Below are 22,658 nucleotides of genomic sequence, written 5' to 3'. Positions count from 1 at the left end.
TACTTCATAAGAAAATGTTAAACTGTAAAATGAAATTTAAACAGGACAAAATAAGTTAATATTGAATAAGAATGTTATCAGAGATTTGTATTTTCAAATTTAAACAGAGACATAACAAAGAACGGCATTGTAAACAATACAAACTTGTTCATGTCGAAGGTGGCAAGTTTATGGTATCCCTTGCAAACACGCTTGCGCTGCAATAATACAGACAGACACCAACGTTCATCGATTTATTAGCGGCTACTTCACCGTCGACAATTACAAACTGGCGTATAAGGAAGCTATATTCCCCATACCCGACGATGACGAGCCTTCGAGACGGAAATCGTGAACTTCGCTTTCATGACCGCTGTGACGAGAAGGCGACCAGGGCGTCCCTAGAAGAAAAGAGGATCGAGTCGCAAGAGTTTGATGTCCGCGAAGTTACATCGCAGCCACCGCCATGGATCCGGCCACAATCGTAGATCTTGTAATGAAACGTCAGTCGACTAGGCATTGTAAATAAGTCGACTTCTAAAGAGAAACAATTTGAATTGATCGCCAATTTTTTTCATATTTAAACTCTTATTCTTCACGAGTGTTATCCGTTTTTTAAAGCAGAGCAAGTGTTACGTTAAACAGGGAACCCTGTAATTTTTAAATGTTTCAAACTGATATTTAAACAATATATGGTAAAGTTAAATAATTAAAATGAAATGTAAACAATCACACTCCATGGATCCGGTTACAATCGTAGATCTTGTAATGAAACTGTCACCGACTAGGCATTGTAAATAAGCTGACTTCTAAAGAGAAACAATTTGAATTGACTGCCAATTTTTCATATATTTAAACTCTTATTCTTCACAGTGTTATCAGTTATTTAAACAGAGACATTGTTATGTTAAACAGAGAACCTGTAATTTTAACTGTTTCAAACTGATATTTAAACGATATATGGTAAAGTTAAATAAGTAAACTGAAATGTAAACAATCACACTGTACAATTGAAATGAAACTGAATGGAATTTAACATGCTTTACAATTGAAAATCAAATAAAATTTACATTGACATGTACAAGTCATGTTCAACGAAAAATGAAAACAATGAATTGAATACAAGTCCTCTTCTGAGAAAACAAAATTTAACCCGCTTCGGACGACCCCCCTTTCTCATGGACGCCGGCTGCCCTCCCCTCCTTAAGTATGCGGGTAACATACTTTAATCTCAGGTAAGGGATGTCTGTCTGCGGTAGTCGTAGCTTCTCACCCCAAAGTAATTGCTCGATAAACCGCATGACATAGACGGCGCAATCGACGCTTCCTTGTTTTTGCCGTGGGGTTTCCGTGTCGTACAGGAGTGGGTACTTTGCGGTCGCCGACTCGCCGAACTCCATATCGACAGCCGTGTCTAATAGATTCCGCTGTCGAGATATGCAAGTTGAGATTAACATACCGAATTAAATAACAAACACTATTAGTCGGAATAATTAAAGAACTTACCATGTCCGACGCGTCTTTTTCGTTCCCCGCGCATGAAGAATAATGCCTGTATTCTTGTTTGTCATTGTCAAGGACGACGACATGGAAGTGGCCATTCATTATGATCGGGAGGATGATAATTTGAACTTCATGCAAGTTGCGCACAGCATCTCCGATCATAGCCATAGTTGTCTCATGTGCGTCGTCGTGCTTTGACATAAACAGCGCCAACGGTTTTATGATGGGGGCGCGCTTCTTGTAGGGATATGACACTTTGCTCAGTGACTTTTGTATTATGCATACAAAAGCGTCCATCACATCATCTGTGATCATCTCCTTCCCCTCAAGCAGAGTGTATAAATTGGCCCGTGTGGTGCTGACAGCGTCATTCTTCCACACGACAGTGCTGAGATTAAACGATAACAGATATAATTAGCACATATTCTAAATAGTTAAATGATATTAGCAATGTTCAAATGATATTATAAATAATTAAACGTTAACTAGAAAACTTAAACGATAACATATAAACATTTAAACAATATCAATAGAAAGTTAAACACTATAAACAAATGTTAAACACTATCATAAAAACTTTAAACTTACCTATCCATACGGCAATTAAGGAAGATCCTCATCAACTCCTGCTCATACTTGTTAAGCCGAGATTGACCAACCCATTTTTTCTTCTTCGGAACGAAGACTTGCCGAGCCGTCTTGTCCAATTGTTGATTGGCCTTGATCATCTCTCGCGTTGATCGGTCGGGGTCTTCATGGAGCACTGTCGATGTGCCTTGAAGGTGTTCAGCACCAGCCGCATCTTCCTTCGATGCGGGGACGACGGCGACAACATCAACCGCGGACACATCCTTACGTGGTTGTTCTTGTTGTGGGATTGTGTCTGGCTTCGATGCGGGGACGACGGCGACAGCATCAACCGCAGACACATCCTTACATGGTTTTTGTTGTTGTGGGATTGTGTCCTGCTTTGATGCGGTACAGTCGGCCACGGCCACGGCAACAGAATCAACTATCTTCTCAGCCGTGGCCACGGCAACAGCATCATCGGGAGACAAATCCTTAGCTTGTTCTTGTTCTTCAGGGATTGTGTCCGTCTTTGATGCCGTAATCTCGGGAGCCGGTTCCACCGGGTCGTGGATTTCGTTAACAAGAGAGTTAACGATCTTTTGCACCTCGGCGACGGCCACATCATCTACGATGTCCTCCACCGTCATGGCCATGTCATCAACGGCGACAGACTCAGTAACAGCATCCGCCGCCGATGGTTTTGCTATTGTTTCATTGTCAGCCGGCGGTGGAGACAGAGGCAGTATTGTTCTCCTCTTTTTCGCAAGTCTCTTCGAATGTGGCCGTCTTGGAATGGCCACCTCGATGATGTCGTCGTCGTCAAATTCCTGCGCCTCGTTCGTCCCGGGTGCTTCAGTTGTTTGGAGGGACGGTGCAGTCGATTGTGAACGTCCTTCCAGAGCCTCAACACGAGCGACAAGCCGAGGAAACTCGGTCATCAATATCTGGCACGCCTGCATAAGAGTTGCAGTGACATCTTCGCCTAATGTCGTCGGTGGGGCTGCCATGGTCGGAGGGGCTGCTACAATCGGGGGAACTGTCATTGTCGTGGTAGGGGGGCTGTTGCAATCTGGCGTGGTGGGGGAGGGCTTCTCCGGCGTCGAGGAATGCGTGCGCGTGGTGGGCTGGAAGTACGAGAACGGGGTTGAGCGCGCACGATAGAGGCTGCCCTCTCATCTTGCCTTCGGGTAAGTGGTTCCGGAGCAATAGCATCCCTCCGTCGATTGGCCCCAACATATATTTCTTCTTCAGCACTCGCCGGAAACAACTCAGGAAACTAACATATGTAAACCAAACAATTTCAGCGAAATCATTCAGTTTAAACTATAACAACTAAAGTTAAACATAGTTTTTATATATTAAACATTATCGAATTTATTTAAAGCGGAAAGCACTAATGTTTAAAACATCAAAGACTTATGTTAAACATTGTCCATGATTTATTACCTCTTTTCCTTCGAGCGATGACAAGTTGGTTTCTACCGTCAGCTGCTTCCCGGTAACTACTTTCACCGTAGCACAGCATCCTTGGGACCTTGCCGAATCGGACTTTCTTTCCCGTTCCGGTCAGCTCGTAAAACCATACGTTAAGCGCGACCGAGCACCCCTTAATATATCTTGTGTTGGTCTTCTTCCCGGCGCATCTATCTTGCACTTGAGCGGCTGCTTGTGGAATGTCCTCCATCAGCCACTTGTGCGTCGCCTGCGCCCATGCGTATCGCCCCATGGCGGGTAGATCATCGACATAATCAACGATCCAGTTCGGAACCGAGCATGATGTATTTGGGAAGAGGACTGTACCCATGAGGTACACCATCATGAGTTTGACAAAATTTTTTTCTTCCCCCCTCTGTCGAACAAGTTGGACAAGAGCGCTCTTGATGGAGTCTCTGTGTCTCTCATAGGTTTTTGATAAATATCTACCTTCGAACTCTGATCGGATTTTATTCTTCTTAAACACAACTGCGTCGCCATCACAACGCAGACCAAGAACGAGGGCCACATCTTGAGGCCTGAAACTCAGCAGGCTTTCCCCGATCCTGAATTTATTGGTGCGGGCATCGTACCTTTGCAATAGAGAATCAAGAAGGGCCCTCTCTTGGTAGATAGCTTCCAGCTCAGTGAATGCTGCAAACGGTGTCCTTCGGATGATCTCCCAGTGTCGAGGGGTCATGTTATCTTTCGGTTCGACTAAGGTCTCCACTCACGGTGTCAAATAGCATCGCCCATTAACTAGGTTGACCGCCATAGTCAAAAGCTGCAGACAATAACAACACATTAAGCGGAAATATAAGATTTTTAAAGCGGTAACATTCGGGTTGTTAAACGGAGATATCATTTGTTAAGCAGGAGAACTAGTTTATTAAGCGAGACAACAACATTTAAAAGCTGTAACATCTCATTTGTTAAACGTAAACCCTCATTTTTTTAAAAGCTGAAACCATATCAAATGAAAGGGGAATTGTACATTATAAATATTACACAAATCATAACAATCGAAAAAAACTATTCGATAGTGTATACTGATCGAAAAGCGCAAAAACAACACAAAACCCTAGCGTAGAAATCCCACCCTGAGACTTCAATATCTTCCAATAAAAAGCAGGGAGCACAAAACAAAACCGAAAAAAATCTTTCTTTGTAGCGTAGCAGCTTAACATAAAACCATACTCAATACCTTAGTTTGCAAACTGATGAAATGCCAACTACTTGCGTGGGGACTTCTCCTTCGAGATGCTGGTGGAAAGGGAAAAGCTGCAATTACAGAGGCTGCGCTGGTAGAGACAACTTCGGAGACAACTTCGAAATGGTTTTAGCGAAGACTCTAGTTGAGAAAAAAATAACTACAAGGCTCCATAGAATTCCTCTCTTGGGGTTACCCTACGGAAAACCCCCCCACTTCCTCTCATACCGCCGAAATGGCTGCAGTCACGACTCCCCATGCAAGGGCATTTTTGTCCATAAAAATTTTTAAAAATAACACCGTGACATCCGTTACATGCTTTGGGGGGTTGAAAAGCATGGAAATAAAAAGGAAGGGGTTTTTGGGGAGTGCAAAACTAACGGGGTGTTTTTGGCAATAATGCAAACTTAGAGGGTGTTTTTTGGCAATTTCCACTATTTTTTTTTTATAAAATAAATAAATCACAATTTTTTTAAAAAAAAAATTAAAAACAACCACTGCTTAGTGTAGTGGTATGTTACTTGGATAGTAAATGGCCTGATCCATAGTTGAATCCTTGGGTCGAGGGCAGTACTGTCACAGTACTATACATATAGTGTAGATACTACATATATATACTACAACAATATTGTTCATTCAGTGTTCATAGATTCTATGTGGGAGGATGTCATTTCTCTCCCCTCCAGAGTTACAGGGTAGGGAAAATTTATTAACTTTGTTTGGTTCTTGAAATATCTTTTATGCGTACACATGGTAGGAATCTAATTGCCTTATGTGATGTCTGGCTAAATTAATAAATCTTTAGAGGGTCGTTAAACCACTGTAACTAGTGCACTTCCATACCTGTTTGTCCCTTGACACTCTATTGTGGGGCAACGCTTGTCACTTTTGTAAAAAAAATAAAAAATTAATACAAACAAAACAAAGTATATAAAATGATCATATAAACTATAAATATAGACGAACACATAAACTGAGATGAGAATCCCATGTTCACCAAGTGAGTTCCAATAAGAAACATAAAAACATAAATAAATAAAAAATGCATATAACACCAAAAAAAAAACAATTGGCAAAAGTGAATTATCCATTAAGGACAATGATATAGTTGAACCATAGTGGCCAATAAATTAATCAGTTCTAAGGTTGAATGTTGTTGCATCGCCTGAGCAAGTGCAGATGGGAGTTGAACCGAAAAAAATTCAGACTTAGTTACTTTTAATTTGATTGTGGAAGTGGACTTCAACTTAAGTCACTTGGCCTCAGAGACATTAAAAAAATATAGATCATATATAACGTTAATTATAAATAAAACAAACGAAAAGTATTTAGTGTGTATATATATATATAGTTTCAAAAATTAAACTAGTTAATTGCAAACTTTATTGAATATCATCAAAAGTTGTTTCTTAATTAAACATGATGCACATGTGAACCTCATGTGATCTTGTTTGTATAACATAATAACATGTTTTTTACATTTCTTTAAACATAATTAACACCCACAAGTTAAAACCAAGTGAAAAAGCATACCCAAAGTAGACACGTAAAAAAAAATTTAATTAAAAATAACAAAATCACCAAAATACTGATCATCAATTTGACACCAAATAAATGAAGATATTTTTATCATATAAAATTGTATCATCAACAAATCATATAGATCAGACATAGAAATGTTTAAAGATCAAATAGTACAGTTCATGTATAAACAAAGATAAAGGCAATTGATACGTACCATATATTAAAAAATCATGTAACTGTGAATAAATAAGCATGCTTGCATTTCTTGGAACCTTTCATTTATAAAACACGAAAAGGAAAAACTCAATCAAAAGATAAATATAAAACCAAATTAATAACAAGCTGAAAATTGGCATTCATTGGCACCAATCAGAGATACATTATGAAAGTTTCAGAAATCATATAACTGCATCCATGCATATATGATGTATCCATTTGCATGTATTCATGCAAATCTTTCATTTATAACTGAAAATCAACATGAAAAAAGAAAAAAAAAATTAAAACATAAGCATAAACCAAATAATAACTAGCGGTGCTGACCCCATTATATAAGGTTTGATTTGCCAGATTTTTATTGTCTGGGTTAAAAATATGCAGAACACAGTAGCGTTAAGGGTCCAGTTATGGGAGCGGTTTTGCAACTCAATCCCCATGTTGACAGGGTGAGGGAGCATGGGCGGATTGTTATTGTCCTTTATGCGCATGCCCCTAATATATTGCATATGGATTTATCACATTTAATAAAAATAAAAATAAAAATAAAAAAGCTCAAAATTTAATTCATCCACACCAATCAGATCATTGCATTCATGCATACACGTAGTTCCACAACCTTCAGTTATATCTGAGAATTAACATGAAAAAGAAAAACTCTATTTAGACACAAACATAAACCAAATAATAACAATCTGAAAATTAATTAGCATTCATTGACACCAATCATACAAATGCACATCAATAGTTTCAGAAATCATATTATTGCATGCAAGTATGTGTATGATGTCTATGTTTGTATTTCTGCAAGCAAATCCTTCCTTTATAACTGAAAATTAACATTAACATGGAAAAAAAATTAAAACATAAACATGAACTAAATAATAATTAACTGAAAATTTAAGATTGATTCACACCAATCAGATCATTGCATGCATGAACCTACTTATTTCTGCAAATCACTCATAACTAAAGCATATAAAAAAAGAACAACTCAATAAACAGATAAACATATAATTAACCAAATAATAACAAGCTGAAATTTTAGCATCCATTCACATCATTCATATACATATATTATATATATCATAGTTTCATGAATATATCATATAACTGTGCATGCATGTATATATTCTTTTATTAAAACTAACTTTTAAAAGAAAAACTTCAATTAAAACATAAATCAGATACAGTACTCATTATTGACACACCAAACCCCACAATCAGATAACTTCATGCATGCATTCCTGCATACATTTCTGCCACCCTTTAATTTGCATTAATTATAACTGCAAACCTGAAAACAAACAACAGCAAAAACAAGACACAGAGAATTACTGTATACATACTACTAATAAACTGAAATTTTCAACCCCATGTTCTGCTTAGCAAACTCAACAAGATTTTCAATCTCATTCTCATCAATGAATCCATCACCATCCGAGTCTGCTAAACGAATTCCTTGTCGGCTTTTCCACGAGCTGAACCGACCTTGAACACTCTTGATAGCTTTTTTTAGCTCAGCTTTGCTAATCCTTCCATCTCCATCAGTGTCAAACTTGCTTAGCCATTCCTTGAACTCCTCTAAACTCATGTCTGAATGCACAGACCTTGTAGTTCCCTTGATGGCCATTGAACAGCTCTTTGCAGAATAATAATAATAATAATAGTTCTATATTCTTCTATTGAATGTGTGTTATTGGGTGAAGCACTGCAAGGAATGCAGTTTACAAACTAATAGGTTTGTATTTATATACACTTCAATCTCAAGTTTCACCATTTTTTTAACTCAATGAAATCTTTATTGGATTTTAAGATAAAGAATATTTTTACAATAGGAATTTTATTTGTTATACTTTTTATGTGAATCAAGCAACATTTACATACTGAAGCCACAAGGGAGAGAATAATTATCAAAATATAAAAACAGTGGCAATGAAATTTCACTTATTGAGTTTATATTTAAATATGATTGGTGTGATTATCGTGTCTAATTAATTAATGATAAATAAAAAAATAACTATACATAAAAGTTAATACAAGATCAAAAAAGGGTAATCATGTTTATATAATTTTTTATTTAAGATATACATGTATGAAATCTTCTACATATCTTTTGTTTTTATTTTTATTTTTTATTTTTGGTCAAATTCTATATATCTTTTAATAATAACTTTTTTACACAATAGATTTCTTTTGACCAACTCTGGCAGAAGTTTCCTTTTAATCATGTTTTGTTTTAACATTAAAACATGCCAAATTAATACAATCAAGCACTACAAATTTGTTAAAGTTGAAGTGCATATGGTACTTTATTAATAATATGCTAATTAAATCAATTTTGAAGTAACAATGTTTATATGAGCACATAAATATTTTGTTCATACTTTATAAAAATAAAGTACCTCCCGAATTAAAAAATAAAAAAATAAAATAAGAGCATTTGTTCTCAAAAGACTAAGCAAGTTATATATTATGTTTGGAATGGTAAATAATTACTAGAAGATAAAATCAAATGAGCTACATGCCAATTCAATGATTTAAGTGAGTTATATGTATATTTATTTTTATTATTTTCTTTTTCATAACTTTGCTTTATTCCCTCTTATCTCTAAAGTTAATGGTTGAGTGGTGGAAAGGTTTACATAGCATTAGCTTGAAGAATCTGATTCTACAAAAGAGACAGCTTTTCAATAAGGATGGTGTTGGTGCAAGAGAATATATCCCTTTGTTTAATGCCAACCACACACATGTACACATACACACATATATAAATTTCATTGTTGTAGTTAGGCCAAGACTTTCTCTTTATTCTCGTTAGATTAATTAATTCATTTTTCAAAAAGATTTATTGAATTTAGAATCAATGATCTCCTCTATAAATATTTGATTCTTCTTTTAACTTTTCTGTTGAAATAGATCATGGGGAGTGGTCTTAGTTTGACTAGTTAGTCCTCTCATCTAGTTTTTAGTCTTTTAACCTAAAAATTTAAATTTATCAATGGAATAAGTTGAAAATGGTTGCATCATGTTGAGCATGTTGAATAGGTTGGATAATAGACGTGCTTTGATTGTCAAAATGTTCTAAACTACTTAAAAATTAGTTAGTTTTGTTCAATCTATGAAGTTGAACATTATTCATAAGTTGGCTCCATTCAAAGTTAGGTTTTTCTAGCACGTTAAACATGCTCTCTTTTTGTTAAGTAGATGTTTGTTTTTCATTATATAAGTCATAAATTTTTTGCACATAATTTTACGGTTACTTATTGTATAACATAACACATAAAGCAAAAGTCAGATGAATATTCTTCTCTGACTAGGGATGACAACGGATATGGTATAAGTAGGATAAGCTAAAACTCTTACCCGTACCCGTAACCGTAACCCCTATCTTATACCCGTACCCTTAAACCCGTACCTTGCAGGGTAAAAAAATATCATACCCTTACCCTTACCCGCAGGGTACCCGTTTACCCGTTGTTCAAATTATCGAATTAAATTTAAATATAAATATAAATAATAATAATAATAAATTAATTATACATTACATTACAATCTTTAAACACATGTCCGTAAATTCAAAATTACAAGTTGATATATATTTGTTTATCTTAAATTATATAATCACATAAAAATGACATCTATTTAGGTACACAATGGTAACTCTACCTTTTGTTTTGTTTATGTTTAACTATCTTGGTTTTTGTTTTAAATTTTTTCATATATCTACTATGTATATTTTATATAGCTTCAAATTTTATTAAATATCTAGTAAGATTTTGAATATAAAAAATATTATAAGTAATTCTCATAAGTTATATCCAATTGATTTTTTTTTTAGTATCTTATTTTTCATGATGTTCTTATAATTTATGGAATAAATTATTATAACATTATTTTTTATATTTGATTTATAATATTAAAATTTTAATTTAATTATGATTCTTAATATATATCTATGATGGTTCCGGTGGGGGTGTGATGTGTTAAGTTCACTCAAAAACTCACTCAAAGATTAAACACTCACACACAATCAAAGCAAGATAAAGGAGACAAGCAAATTGGTAACCCAGTTCGGCACAACCTTGCCTACATCTGGGGGGCCAGGACCGGAGAAACAATCCACTAAAAGAGGTATAAGAACAAGGAGTACAACACTCACTCACTTTCTCAATACAAAGAATATCCTCTCAAGATTGCCCGACGGCCACACACTCAACTCTCACCGAAGAGTCTCTCACTTGTTGGCTCCATCCTAAATCTTCAAGCAGGATCTCTTATATAGACGCACCGACGTCTCATACAGTTACCTCTTTTAGAATTCTCCGCGGCTTCCTAACTTGGACACCTTCCAAAGTTAGATGTTGCAACACCCAGTTGCAACATGGCCCACCTTACTGAACAGGACTGAGTTCTAGCCAGATGCACCCGAATCTGCGACTTTCAACCTCCCGGTTCCTTCAGTCTGCCTCGTAGCAGTTGACTCGACCCGAGCTCCTCCTGCTTGCAGCTGCTTCCTTCCTCACATCACTTCAGAAGGTCTTCCTCTCCCGAGGGACATGCCCACCAAGGCACACGTGACCATCTCACCAAAGATAGCCACCGAAGATCTCTCGATCTTCCTTTCCAAACTTGGCCCAAGTTTGGTCTTCCAAATGATCTTTGTTTGACTCATGGAAATATTGTTACTAAACTTGATCTTGTCTTCATCCAAGTTTAGCCTTCAATATCTTTAACCATGATCTTTAATCATCCATGCTTGGATCTCCAAATCTCTAATCATATCACATGCAATCTTCAATCAATCTCCTCATATGACTAGTCTCCATGAATAGTTCCGCCCATATATAGCTCTTGAATCTTCCTTCAATATAGTAATGCTAAATATGGTCTTGATGATCTCCTTGGTATGTCTTTACCTTATTTAGTTTGTGTCATCAAATAGCTTCACACCAAACTAAATCTTTGTGTCTTCAAATAGCTTCAAATAATCTTCATGATCTTGAACTCTTGCCAATAATAGAATATTCCTGTCTCTTCAAATAGATCTTTCTAAAAAGGAGCTCTATCAAAGATATGAATTATCATCCCGGATCTTACCAAGGATAGATAATCATATCTAAAATAAAACTTGCCTTTCTAGAAAAGATCCTATAGTCTTGATGCACTTTTCAAAAATAGTTTATCATCACATGATTGTATTGAGAGAAATATCTATTAAATCTAGATCTTAATCAAATCTCCACCTTGTTCTCCATTAAATCTCTACCTTGATCTTTATAACATCCTTTGCCACATCATCATTCTAGTCATCTTTTCCTTTGATGAGTCACCACATGCCACGTCATCATCCTCTTGCTATGACACCACTTGGCTTGTCATATAATGCCAATCCACGTCATCAGACTTAACAATCTAAAATTCAATTTTGATAATATTATCAAATATAAATATAAAAATTAAATAAAATTTAAGATAATATATTAAGAGAAAATTTGAAGTATTATTTTCAAATTAATCACCATGAAAATAGATCTTGGGTAAATTGTGGATAAATATTTAGTTTAATAAAAAATTATATATATATATATATATATGAGGATAAGGGTACGGGTACGGATTTTACCTGTACCCTCTTCAACGGGTAAGAGTAAGGGTATGGGTAGAGTATGGGCATATTCTTACCCGATCCGTACCCGCTCAAAAACTAACGGGTAATACCCTTATCCGTACTCATACCCGGTCAAAGAGGATAATACCCTCTTTGACTGGGTAGGGGTACAGGTATACCCATCGGGTAGGGTATAAATTACCATCTCTACTCCAACCAAAACCTTAGAATACAAAATACACATAACTCCACCAATAGTTAGATATTTATAAGAATTATCTTTCAAGGAATTATTAATTTAATTTAATTTAATTTAATTTTTTAATATCCATGTAATCTCATTATTGAAAACCCATAGCTATTCATTCATTGTTGATAAGAAAGGTTCGATAGATACATTGTACAAGATAATTAATCTGTACAATAATTCTAACAATAGAATTAGACCTTCACTCTATAACAAAATGATTTATAAAAATTAGTGCCCACATAATTAACAAGGATAGGTTGTTATTTTTAAAAGATTCAACTAAATAGAGAAATTTAGTAAATAAACACTTGCAACTTATAGAAGAAATAATAATAAACAAGAAATATATTAAATTTATATTTAAACTCTACATTATATTTTCTCAAACTCAACGTTAATTATATCTTTAAAAAAGTAAATAAGATTGCCTAATATACAAAATATATCAAATATTAAAAATATACAAAGCATCCCTATTACTAAATTTTTTTTTATTATTAAAAGTGGATAAACCACTGATTTTTAAAAAATGAAGAAACAGTACAAGGCTAAATATTGACACACTGAATATATCTGAATATTGATTATATTCCACTAACTCTCCCTTTTGTAATTTTATAGTATTTACTATATTTGGAAAATTTATACTATTTTTAAATTATTACTACTACTACTACCCTGTATTTATACAAAATCTTCATAGTAATTAACGTACATCATTAAATATTAGATCTTAAAACATATTCTCAAAAATATTTTTATAAAATCACTCACAAGCATAGTTAAATTAATTAAGATAAATCAAATATCGAGTTCAATTAAATTAGTATTTATTTAGAGATTGGCCAAAGATAAGGGATATAAAACATGTAATGCATGTTTAATTAATTAGCAGGAAACACATGTGGAAATAGATTATTTTATAAATTAATTCAGAAATTAATTGTTTTATTTTTTAATATCCATGTAATCTTATTATTGAAAACTCATAACTATTCATTCATTATTGATAAGAAAAGTTTGATAGATATATTGTATAAGATAATTAATCTGTAGATTCTGTACAATAATTCTTTATCTTGTACAATAATTCTAACAATAGAATTAGACCATCATTCTGATAAAATGATTTATAAAAATTAGTGCCCACATAATTAACTATGATAAGTTGTTTATTTTTGAAAGATTCAACTAAATAAAAAAATTATCGTAAATAAACACTTACAACTTACAGAAGAAATAATAATAAACAAACATATATTAAAATGATTTATATTTAAACTCTACCTTATATTTTCACAAACTCAACGTTAATTATATCTTTAAAAAATTAAATAAAATTACCTAATATACAAGATATCCCGATATAATATTTACCTAATATACAAAACATCCCTATTATCAAAATATTGACACACAGAATATATCTAAATATTGATTATATTCCACTAACTCTTCCTTTTGTAATTTTATAGTATTTACCATATTTTATAACAACTTATACTATTTTTAAATTATTACTACTACTATTACTTTGTTATTTATACAAAATCTTCTTAGTAATTAACTTATATCATTAAATATTAGATGTTGAAAACATATTCTCAAAATATTTTTATAAAATCACTTATAAGCATAATTAAATTAATTAAAGTAAATCAAATACCGAGTTCAATTAATTATTATTTAAGAAGCGGTTGGCCAAAGAAAAGATTCAAAACATGTAACACGTGTTTAATTAAGCAGAAACACATGTGGAAATGAATTATTTTTTTGAATAATAAATTATTTATTTGTTAAATTACTAGTGCATCTTCTAAAACTCCAATATATTACCTTAAAAAAAATAAAAATCAAATCTATAAAGAAAAGTTCGATTTTTTTTTTCTTTTTCCAAAAGAATCCCAGCTCTAAAACCAAGTCCACTTTGAAATTAAGAGTTTCATACACTGCATTCATTGAATTATACCCATTAATTTGAGACTTTTTCTTCTTAATTTGCCAAACAAATAATCAATTAACCATTTAATCAACATAAGCAAAGAATCCAATTCTCATACCTCATAATTCTCTTTTCCACCGTCCCTCCACAAACTTTTTTTTATTCCTTTCATACCTCCACCTTCAAAATCATGCATTCTTTTTCTTGCAAGTGTACACCTCTAAACTAATTATTATGAGATTGAATAAAAGACATATATTTCATATAATAAAATAAAAAGAAAAAGAAAACATGAGGCATGGTATGAGACATTGATTAATTACATATTTACGTGAGTCCATCACTCAAGCTGTGCTCATGCATGCATGCATGCATGCATGATTGATTGATAAACCAAATAATACAAGTTAGTCAAACAAAAACCCACCAAACCATATATGATTACAACTTGCTTGGAAAAATCAAATTCCATGTAATTTTTCCCTCATTTTAAGCACAAGACTACATGGTTTGAGAAATTAAGCCATAAGCCATATATTCAAGAAGAATTAGGGCAAGTGTCCCAGGAGAGAGAAAAGGTGGTGGAACATAAACACAAAGAAGAAGAAGATCAAGCATGGCTTTCATGCGGAGCGTAGTTCTTCCGCAACAAGAGATGAGCGTCGACGAGTTCAAGAAGTGGCTCAAGCAGTTCGACGGAAACCATGACGGAAGGATTAGCCGGGAAGAGCTTAAGCGGGCATTGGAGAGCTTGCATGCATGGTTTTCATGGTGGAAAGCAAGGCAAGCACTCAAGAGCTCTGATGTTAATAGAAATGGTGTGATTGATAAGGAGGAGATTGGCAAGTTGGTTCTCTATGCAGTGCAACACCTTAACATGAAGATATATGATTAATCTTACTATTAAATATATATATATATATTATTTCATGCATATTTGCATTTCTTTCTACTCTTTTTTGTTTATTATATATGCATATACAAATATGTGTGTGCGTGTGTGTATGTGTGTGTGTGTGTGTGTGTGTGTGTGTGTGTGTGTGAGAGAGAGAGAGATAGAGAGAGAGAGAGAGAGAGAGAGAGAGAGAGAGAGAGAGAGTTTATATATTTTTTTTATCTTTGGTATTTGTTGGCTTGAGGAATGAATATGAATCTTAATGGTTTTTGTATTTTGGGGTTTGTGTGGTTTTGGTTGATTGTTATTATCTGATTAATTTGTTTGTTTGTAACTTTGAAAATTTAAAACGTAATTTGCTTTCTTATTTTGATTAATCTAATGCATATAATATTAACATGTTGTTACTAAAAGTGAAATAAATTTTTGTAGCTTAAATTCCTCAGGTGAACTCAGAAAAAAATAAAGAAAGAAAGAAAGAAGATTTATATTTTTTTATAATTGATTGAAGAGATTTTGATCATTTTAATTTTTTTTAATTTTATAATAATGATAAAAGTGAAAGAAAGATATGTATGATAATAGTTTTTTAAAGAAAGGTTTTTTTTTTCTTTTTCAAAAAAAAATTAATATCTAAAAGTGTGTTTTTTATAAATCATATTTTAAATAAAAATAAAAATGATGGCCAAAGTCAGGATGCAAAGATATGTATGCCGGCCATATTATACTTTGAGAATATATTCTTTTATAATTAAATAAAATCGAGAATCATGTTATCCAAGAAAATATTTGAAAGTTTTTATTTGAAAAAATTTATAAGATCTAAGATAATTTAAATTTTGCCTCTTAATAAGGGCTTAATTATATAATTTTGTTTTTAATTTTTTTTTTATATAAGTCCTTATTATGAGGTGAAACATATATGAAATTTTTTTAAAAAAAAACTTTCTTTATAAACACTTTTTAAGTGAATAAATTTTATAAAGGGCATTTTTAATGAATTATTTATAATCGTTATAAAATATAAAAATAATATACACATAATCCAACTATATAATATTAAAGTTATTTTTACATAATTGAATATTATTCATATCATGATTACGTTTGAACTCGGCAATTATTTGATAATTTTCCCTAAGTCCTTGCTAAACAAAAACAGAAATAACAAAATGTGAATAATGTCATGTTTGCTAGACAATCAGATATATATATATATATATAAATATTAAAAAAATATATAAATATGATTGTCTAGCAAACATGACATTATTATCGAGCGTCATAATATTATATGTTTTTTTAGGTAGTCTATTCTCAAAAATCAAGGTTATTAATTGCATGTATATATATACAAATAATATATATATATATATAGCGAATACACCAACTGCGGAAGTTATTGTTTATTGGCATCGGGTCCCTTGCGTAGGGTGTTCGCCTCGAGTGTCGAGCGTGACTCCCCGAGTTCGATCCCCATCTCTGACGTTATTGTTTATTGGCATCGGGTCCTTTGTGTAGGGTGTTCGCCTCGAGTGTCGAGCGTGGCTCCCCGAGTTCGATCCCCATCTCGTGCAAGATGAGGGCACGGTTCGGTGGTGAGAGTCGCTCCCCACGCTGTTCGTCCCCTGGGTTCGCAGACTGTTGCACTTTCTTAAAACTATATCCAAGCATAAAGAAAAAAATAAAGTTGTTATGAACTTTCATTTGTTATTTATCTATATATAATGTTTTATCTTAATTGTCAAATAACAATTAACTTATACATATATAATTGGATAATTGACCCATCAATGTTTCAAGAAAAGAGACTGAAAGTTCTATAAAATAGTAAATCTCTTCACTGACTGCTTTAGTATCTGGCTGGCCTTGGGAAGAAGTGACTTAAGCATTTGCATAGACCAACTTTGTTGGTATATATTTTTATTCCTTTAGTTATGGCATAATGTTTAATAATTTTATTTTCATGTCTTAATATTATACGTTTTTTTAGATAGTATATTCTCAAAAATCAAGGTTATTAATTGCATGTATACAAATAATATATATATATATAACGAATACACCAACTGCGGACGTTGGTAGAACGTCCACAGTTACTAACATCCACAGTTGAGCACAATACACATTATGGAGCACAATGAGAGCTAATGAGGGTTGATTAAGGTTTGGTTTGGTTTGATTAGTTAGGTCTTATTTTTTTAGAAAGTTGGTGTAGGTCTGGTAAATAGTTTGAATTTGTTAAGATAGTGTGCAAAAATTGATTGGCCTGTTCAAATTAAAATACTATGCATATCAATTTTTACTATGATACTATTTATAAGAGCATATCCAATCACACTTCAAATATGAAGTTTTTGAATGGATTTGGTGTAGGGGTGCTCTAACCCAGCACTAATCCAGTAATCCCTACTACAAATCCATTTTTTGCTAGCGCAAGATTTTGCATGGCACTAAAGCAGCATTATTTTAATTTTTTTATTTTCTATTTTTTTGGTTTTTTTTTTCAGTCCTTTTGTTTTACTGTTTTATTTGCTTTTATATTATTTTGTTTTAAATAATTTATATTTATAATTTTATATTTTAATTAAATTAATAACTTATAATTTAAGTTTATATTTTTTAATTAATAAAAAATAAAAAATTAAAGAAAATAATACACGAAATATAAATAAGATAATATTTAAATTCAATGGTTAAAAGTGAAAAAGAATTAAAAATCATTAAATTTGTTGATAGTATGAATATATAAATTATGAAATGAGAAGAATATTTTTAGAATATTTTACATTAGAGTTAAAAATAGAGATGATGGTTGGACAAACTTTAACTACAGAAGCTGTATTTTTGTATATTGAAGTCTCAAATATTGAGTTTTGGGTTGGAGATAGCCTAAGCACAGTAATACTGTTCATGACATAATGCACAACTGTTGGATTAAAATATAACGGTTGATACAAACGTTCATAGTTTTAAATTTTATAAACATTCGTAGATGATCGATGCTCATATATATATATATATATATATATATGAAGCTCACATAGAGGGATGCGTGTAGATTTTGAATCTACTCATGTCTCAAGGGGACGTTGGATTAGCATTCAATAGTCATCCTCCTCTCCACTTTCTCCCCAAACCTCCCATACCTAAAAACAATTTATGCATGTTCCTAGAGGTCGTTTGATTTGTTAGAGAAAAATAGTAGAGAACCACAGCCGAAATAAATATAGAGAGTAACAAAAGAAGACAATACAAAGTTTAACGAGATTTGGCAACTTGCCTACATTCTTGAAGCTAGCCTATATTAATTGTATAAAAAGGAGAGAATGTAAGAGAGATTGAGTTCACATTCTACAAGGGGTGAGACCTCTATTTATAGGCTAATTGGTATATTAAACACTAAAGATTTTCTTTAATTTTCTCCAAAATATTTTGATAAATATCCTAATATAACCAAAATATTCTGCGAAGTGATTTCCGAAAAAATAACTTGCAATTTGCACCAAGAAAAAAATGCCCTTCTTTGAATACTGCCATCTTTAAAATATTTTGAAACTCTTGAATATTTTCGGCCTAGTTTTGTATTCACACCTGGATCATCATTCAATAATCCCCTCTCCAATTTTCCCCCTAGCCTACCCTGCCTAAAAACAAATGTAAGCATGTCCCTAGGGTAGTTGGATCAGCCACTTTCTTCCCTACCCCCAAAAAAACAAAAAAACCCATCTCTCTCTCTCTCTCTCTCTCTCTCTCTCTCTCTCTCTCTCTTATTTTTTAATATTTATATATATATACTTTTTACTTTTCAACCCCATGAAAAAAAAACAAAATTCTCTATTAATAATAATGAATTAAATAATAATAATAATAATATAATTTTTTACTTTGAGGAGGATACATGTATGTTACATAAAAATATTCAATTTTATCAAGAATTTGCACATAATAACTATTATTTCCAAGATCATATACAACAACAAAAATTAATCTATTAATTAAATTTAAAATAAAATCAACAAATAAATAATTGGGTTCATGGCCAAAGAAAATAAGTTTCTGAAACACAAATTTCTTCATCTATAATTTTTTTTATACAAAAATAAATTTAAATAATTTAAATATATTCAGTTACAAAGAAAACCATCCATGTATATATATATATATATATATTACTGCTTGTATGATCTCAAGATATCAATCTTTAGTGAGCAACCATTAATTGATAAAACATGCATCATAATTCAAACATACAAATTAAGAATTTATACATATAATCTTAATTATGATGAAGAGGTTTATAAAAAATATATTAATTTTAAAATAAAAATATATACTATTCCATATTTCAAACATCATATTATTAACATCTTCACCATAAAAAAAAAATATATCACTTTAATTCCCAAGCCTTATAAATCACTCATAACAAAATAAGAAACATTTTCTAAAAACAAAGAATAATTAAACATGTTTTGTCATGACTATTTTTAAATATAGATCAGCGAGCATACTTTTTTTTTAAAAAAAAAAATCAATCGAAAGGAAAATGAAAATTTATATCACATAAATCTCTTCATCTATGGCTCATAAAAGCCAGTAGATTATGTAATTTTTAAATTCTGAAAGAAAAACAAATTCTAAAGATAGGTAATATAACTTCCATCACCTATACATACAAAATATAAATAAATAAATGGATAACCTTATTGTCATTTCATAGAAGACATACATATAAATCGAACACTCGATCAATTATTAATAAAAACAAGCAAAACAAATATAAGCACACAAGCAAATTAACACATAAGTTGTAACTTAAAACATGTTGCATGTGAGAACAACAATAGACAACAAACCTACTAGTGTTTGTTCATTGCTCTACTTCATAATCAACATATATATTTCCTGATCAACTTCACCTTTCTCATCATCTTCTTCTTCTTCTTCTTCCTACACATCATTGATAACAATTCCCCAATTATTGCGAGCATAAGTCATCAAGGCTTGAACTTCTCCATCATTATCAATATGGATATATCCATCACCATTTAAATCTGCCGCTTGCATTGCCCGCCATGCTTTATAAAATGAAAATTTTAGTACAAGCATATCTCTCGTAGCTCGACGAAGGTCTTTAGTTTCAAGTTTGCCATCTCCATTTCTATCCAACGATTTGAGCCAGTTCTTGAATTCTTCCTTGCTCATGCCATAGTTGTAGGAATAAATGTTTTGAGAGAACTTGAGTCTCATGTTTGTGTGGTGCTATGCTTCTTCAAGATCTCTACTTCTTTCTCTCTCTGTGTGTGTGTGTGATTAAGGAAGAATATGGAAGTAGAGCAAACCCTTATATTCTAGACTTAAATGGTTTCAATTTGGATTGTAAATGTGTGCATATATTCCTTGCTTGAGGTAGGCTATCAAGAATCTTTACTTTATGGGCATGTTTGCTATGCATGGCACAAACTTTTTCTTTTCCACCATGTTCTACATCAACCTTTATTCTTATTCCTATGAATTTCTTTGAAGGCATTCTTTCTTTTTTTTTAAAAAAAATAAATTAAAGTTTAATTTTCAAAAAAGTTGACGCGTGTAACTAGCGCTAGCTGTGAATTCATCAAGCTATTTGTGAGCATCTTGAGTTTGGATTAAAATTAATTTTCCTTTGAGTTGAATTGGATTTGCTTGAAATTAGTTTGATTGATGTAAATATATTTATAATATATAATATATATTATATATGTTATTATATTAAAATATTATAGAATATCAACGATTTTGATCTTGATTTATTGGCATATATGTACTAGTACTTGCGTAGGTGTTTGTGTCCTTATCAAAGACAAGAATTTGAATCTTAGCTCATATAAATTAAAAACACAAGCGAGTAGAAATATTAACTCTTTATTTGTGCGCATTCTTACCGTGATTTATTCATTTTATATAAAAAATATTATAGAATTTATATTGTAAACAATCCATTTATAAATAAAACTTTAGTTTCGAATTAAATGTACTTCAATTTAAAATATAAAAAAATATATATATTTGATTATAATTTTGAGCTAAATCAAGTTGGCAGCTCGAGCTTTCAAAATTAACATTGAGGGGAGGACAAACTAAGTTTTTTTATGTTAATTTTAAGTGAGATGGAGCTAAGCCAACTCGATCAAGCTGAACCTGTTTATAATCCAACATGTAACCAAATTAAATCAATGTACATATCTTTAGATATATTTAGAACACTATCTTATTTATCAATATTTAAAACATCTCTACTGAAACCTCAACATGTACAGGTCATCCTCAAACTAAACATTCAAAATTATCCCATTAATCCTTATTACAATATTTAATTATTTAATTAAATATATTTAAAAACTGAAAATATGATTAATATTGAGTAATATTAATTAAATTAAAATTTAGTGTATCAAGTGAGAATTTTCTCTCCAATCCAGTGTATGAAGTTTTTTTTAATCACACATTTTTATTCCTCAAACAGTTAAAGTATCAACTAAGTTCAAACTTTTCCGTTCTTTATTCACTTAATTTTTAATCTAGTGTAATATCCAAAGTTGAGGAGAATAGAATAGTTGAAAAATATCAAGTAATTATTTATGCAATAAAATGCAATATTCAAACATAATTTTATTAAATCTATGTGTTTCCTAATAATTCTTGTGGGTATATTTTGCTTGCCACTTTTAAGATAAAGTAATCTGTGTGCTTGGAGGATTAGTTCTCTTTACTTTAATTTGAGAGCATAAAATAAACTCAAAAGAATAGTACGGTTAACGTTGAACTTTGGTAAAGTGATTGATATTTCAAATTAATAATAGAAATTATTTTTAAAAAATAGAAGAAAATAATAGGTTCGGGTAACTTAAAACAAGTGTTTTCAAGTTTAAATTTTTTTATATAAAAAATATTTATAGAGTGAGGTCTACTTATTTACAGGGCTTTTAGTGCCTCGGTTTGGAACTCATAATTTTTAAAAAATCAATATATATATATATATATATGAAATTGAGTTTATGGGGACGTCCCTAGACAAGTTCTCTAATATAATTTTGGAGTTTGATTGATCCCAGGACGGTTGGATTCCTCCCCCCACCCACACACTCTCTAATATTCCTTTCCTTTTCTCTCTAGCCATCCAGAACATTCGCATATAACACATTATCTATATATATATACAATAATGTGATAAAGAAGTGGTTATTACTTGCCTCCCAGAAAATAAGAATGTACTTATAACCTTTTGATTTTTCAAATAATAAGTGTGAACGTGTTGGAGATATGCTAAAGTTTAATTAATTTTATTGGATAAGAGGAGACGAGAAGATTAAAGCAATGAAGTCTTGAAGAAGAAGAAGAAGAAGAAGAAGAACTGAGGAACTTTTTCATTTGACGATAGTTATTTTCATTTGCACACATGGTATAGTCTATTACATCGATCCATTTGCGCGTGGTATGTTACGA

At 31.9% G+C, this 22,658-nt stretch overlaps 2 protein-coding genes across 2 annotated transcripts; one reads left to right on the top strand and one right to left on the bottom strand.

The window, feature by feature from the left end:
• Window positions 1-7,622: 7,622 nt before the first annotated feature.
• Window positions 7,623-8,207, bottom strand: LOC120263711 (polcalcin Phl p 7-like). The gene has a single exon (XM_039271680.1). The coding sequence runs from the start codon at window positions 8,106-8,108 to the stop codon at window positions 7,827-7,829; it is 282 nt and encodes a 93-aa protein (XP_039127614.1). The 5' UTR covers window positions 8,109-8,207; the 3' UTR covers window positions 7,623-7,826.
• A 6,401-nt stretch (window positions 8,208-14,608) lies between these two features.
• On the top strand, window positions 14,609-15,255 carry LOC120263795 (calcium-binding protein CML39-like). The gene has a single exon (XM_039271774.1). It carries the CDS (start codon window positions 14,895-14,897, stop codon window positions 15,171-15,173), a length of 279 nt encoding a protein of 92 aa, XP_039127708.1. The 5' UTR covers window positions 14,609-14,894; the 3' UTR covers window positions 15,174-15,255.
• The last annotated feature ends 7,403 nt before the right edge of the window (window positions 15,256-22,658 follow it).

This window comes from Dioscorea cayenensis, chromosome 6, assembly GCF_009730915.1.
Source record: "Dioscorea cayenensis subsp. rotundata cultivar TDr96_F1 chromosome 6, TDr96_F1_v2_PseudoChromosome.rev07_lg8_w22 25.fasta, whole genome shotgun sequence".
Taxonomy (NCBI): Eukaryota; Viridiplantae; Streptophyta; class Magnoliopsida; order Dioscoreales; family Dioscoreaceae; genus Dioscorea; species Dioscorea cayenensis.
Note: the sequence above shows the minus strand (reverse complement) of the source record. Positions and strands in the feature narration are given on the sequence as shown.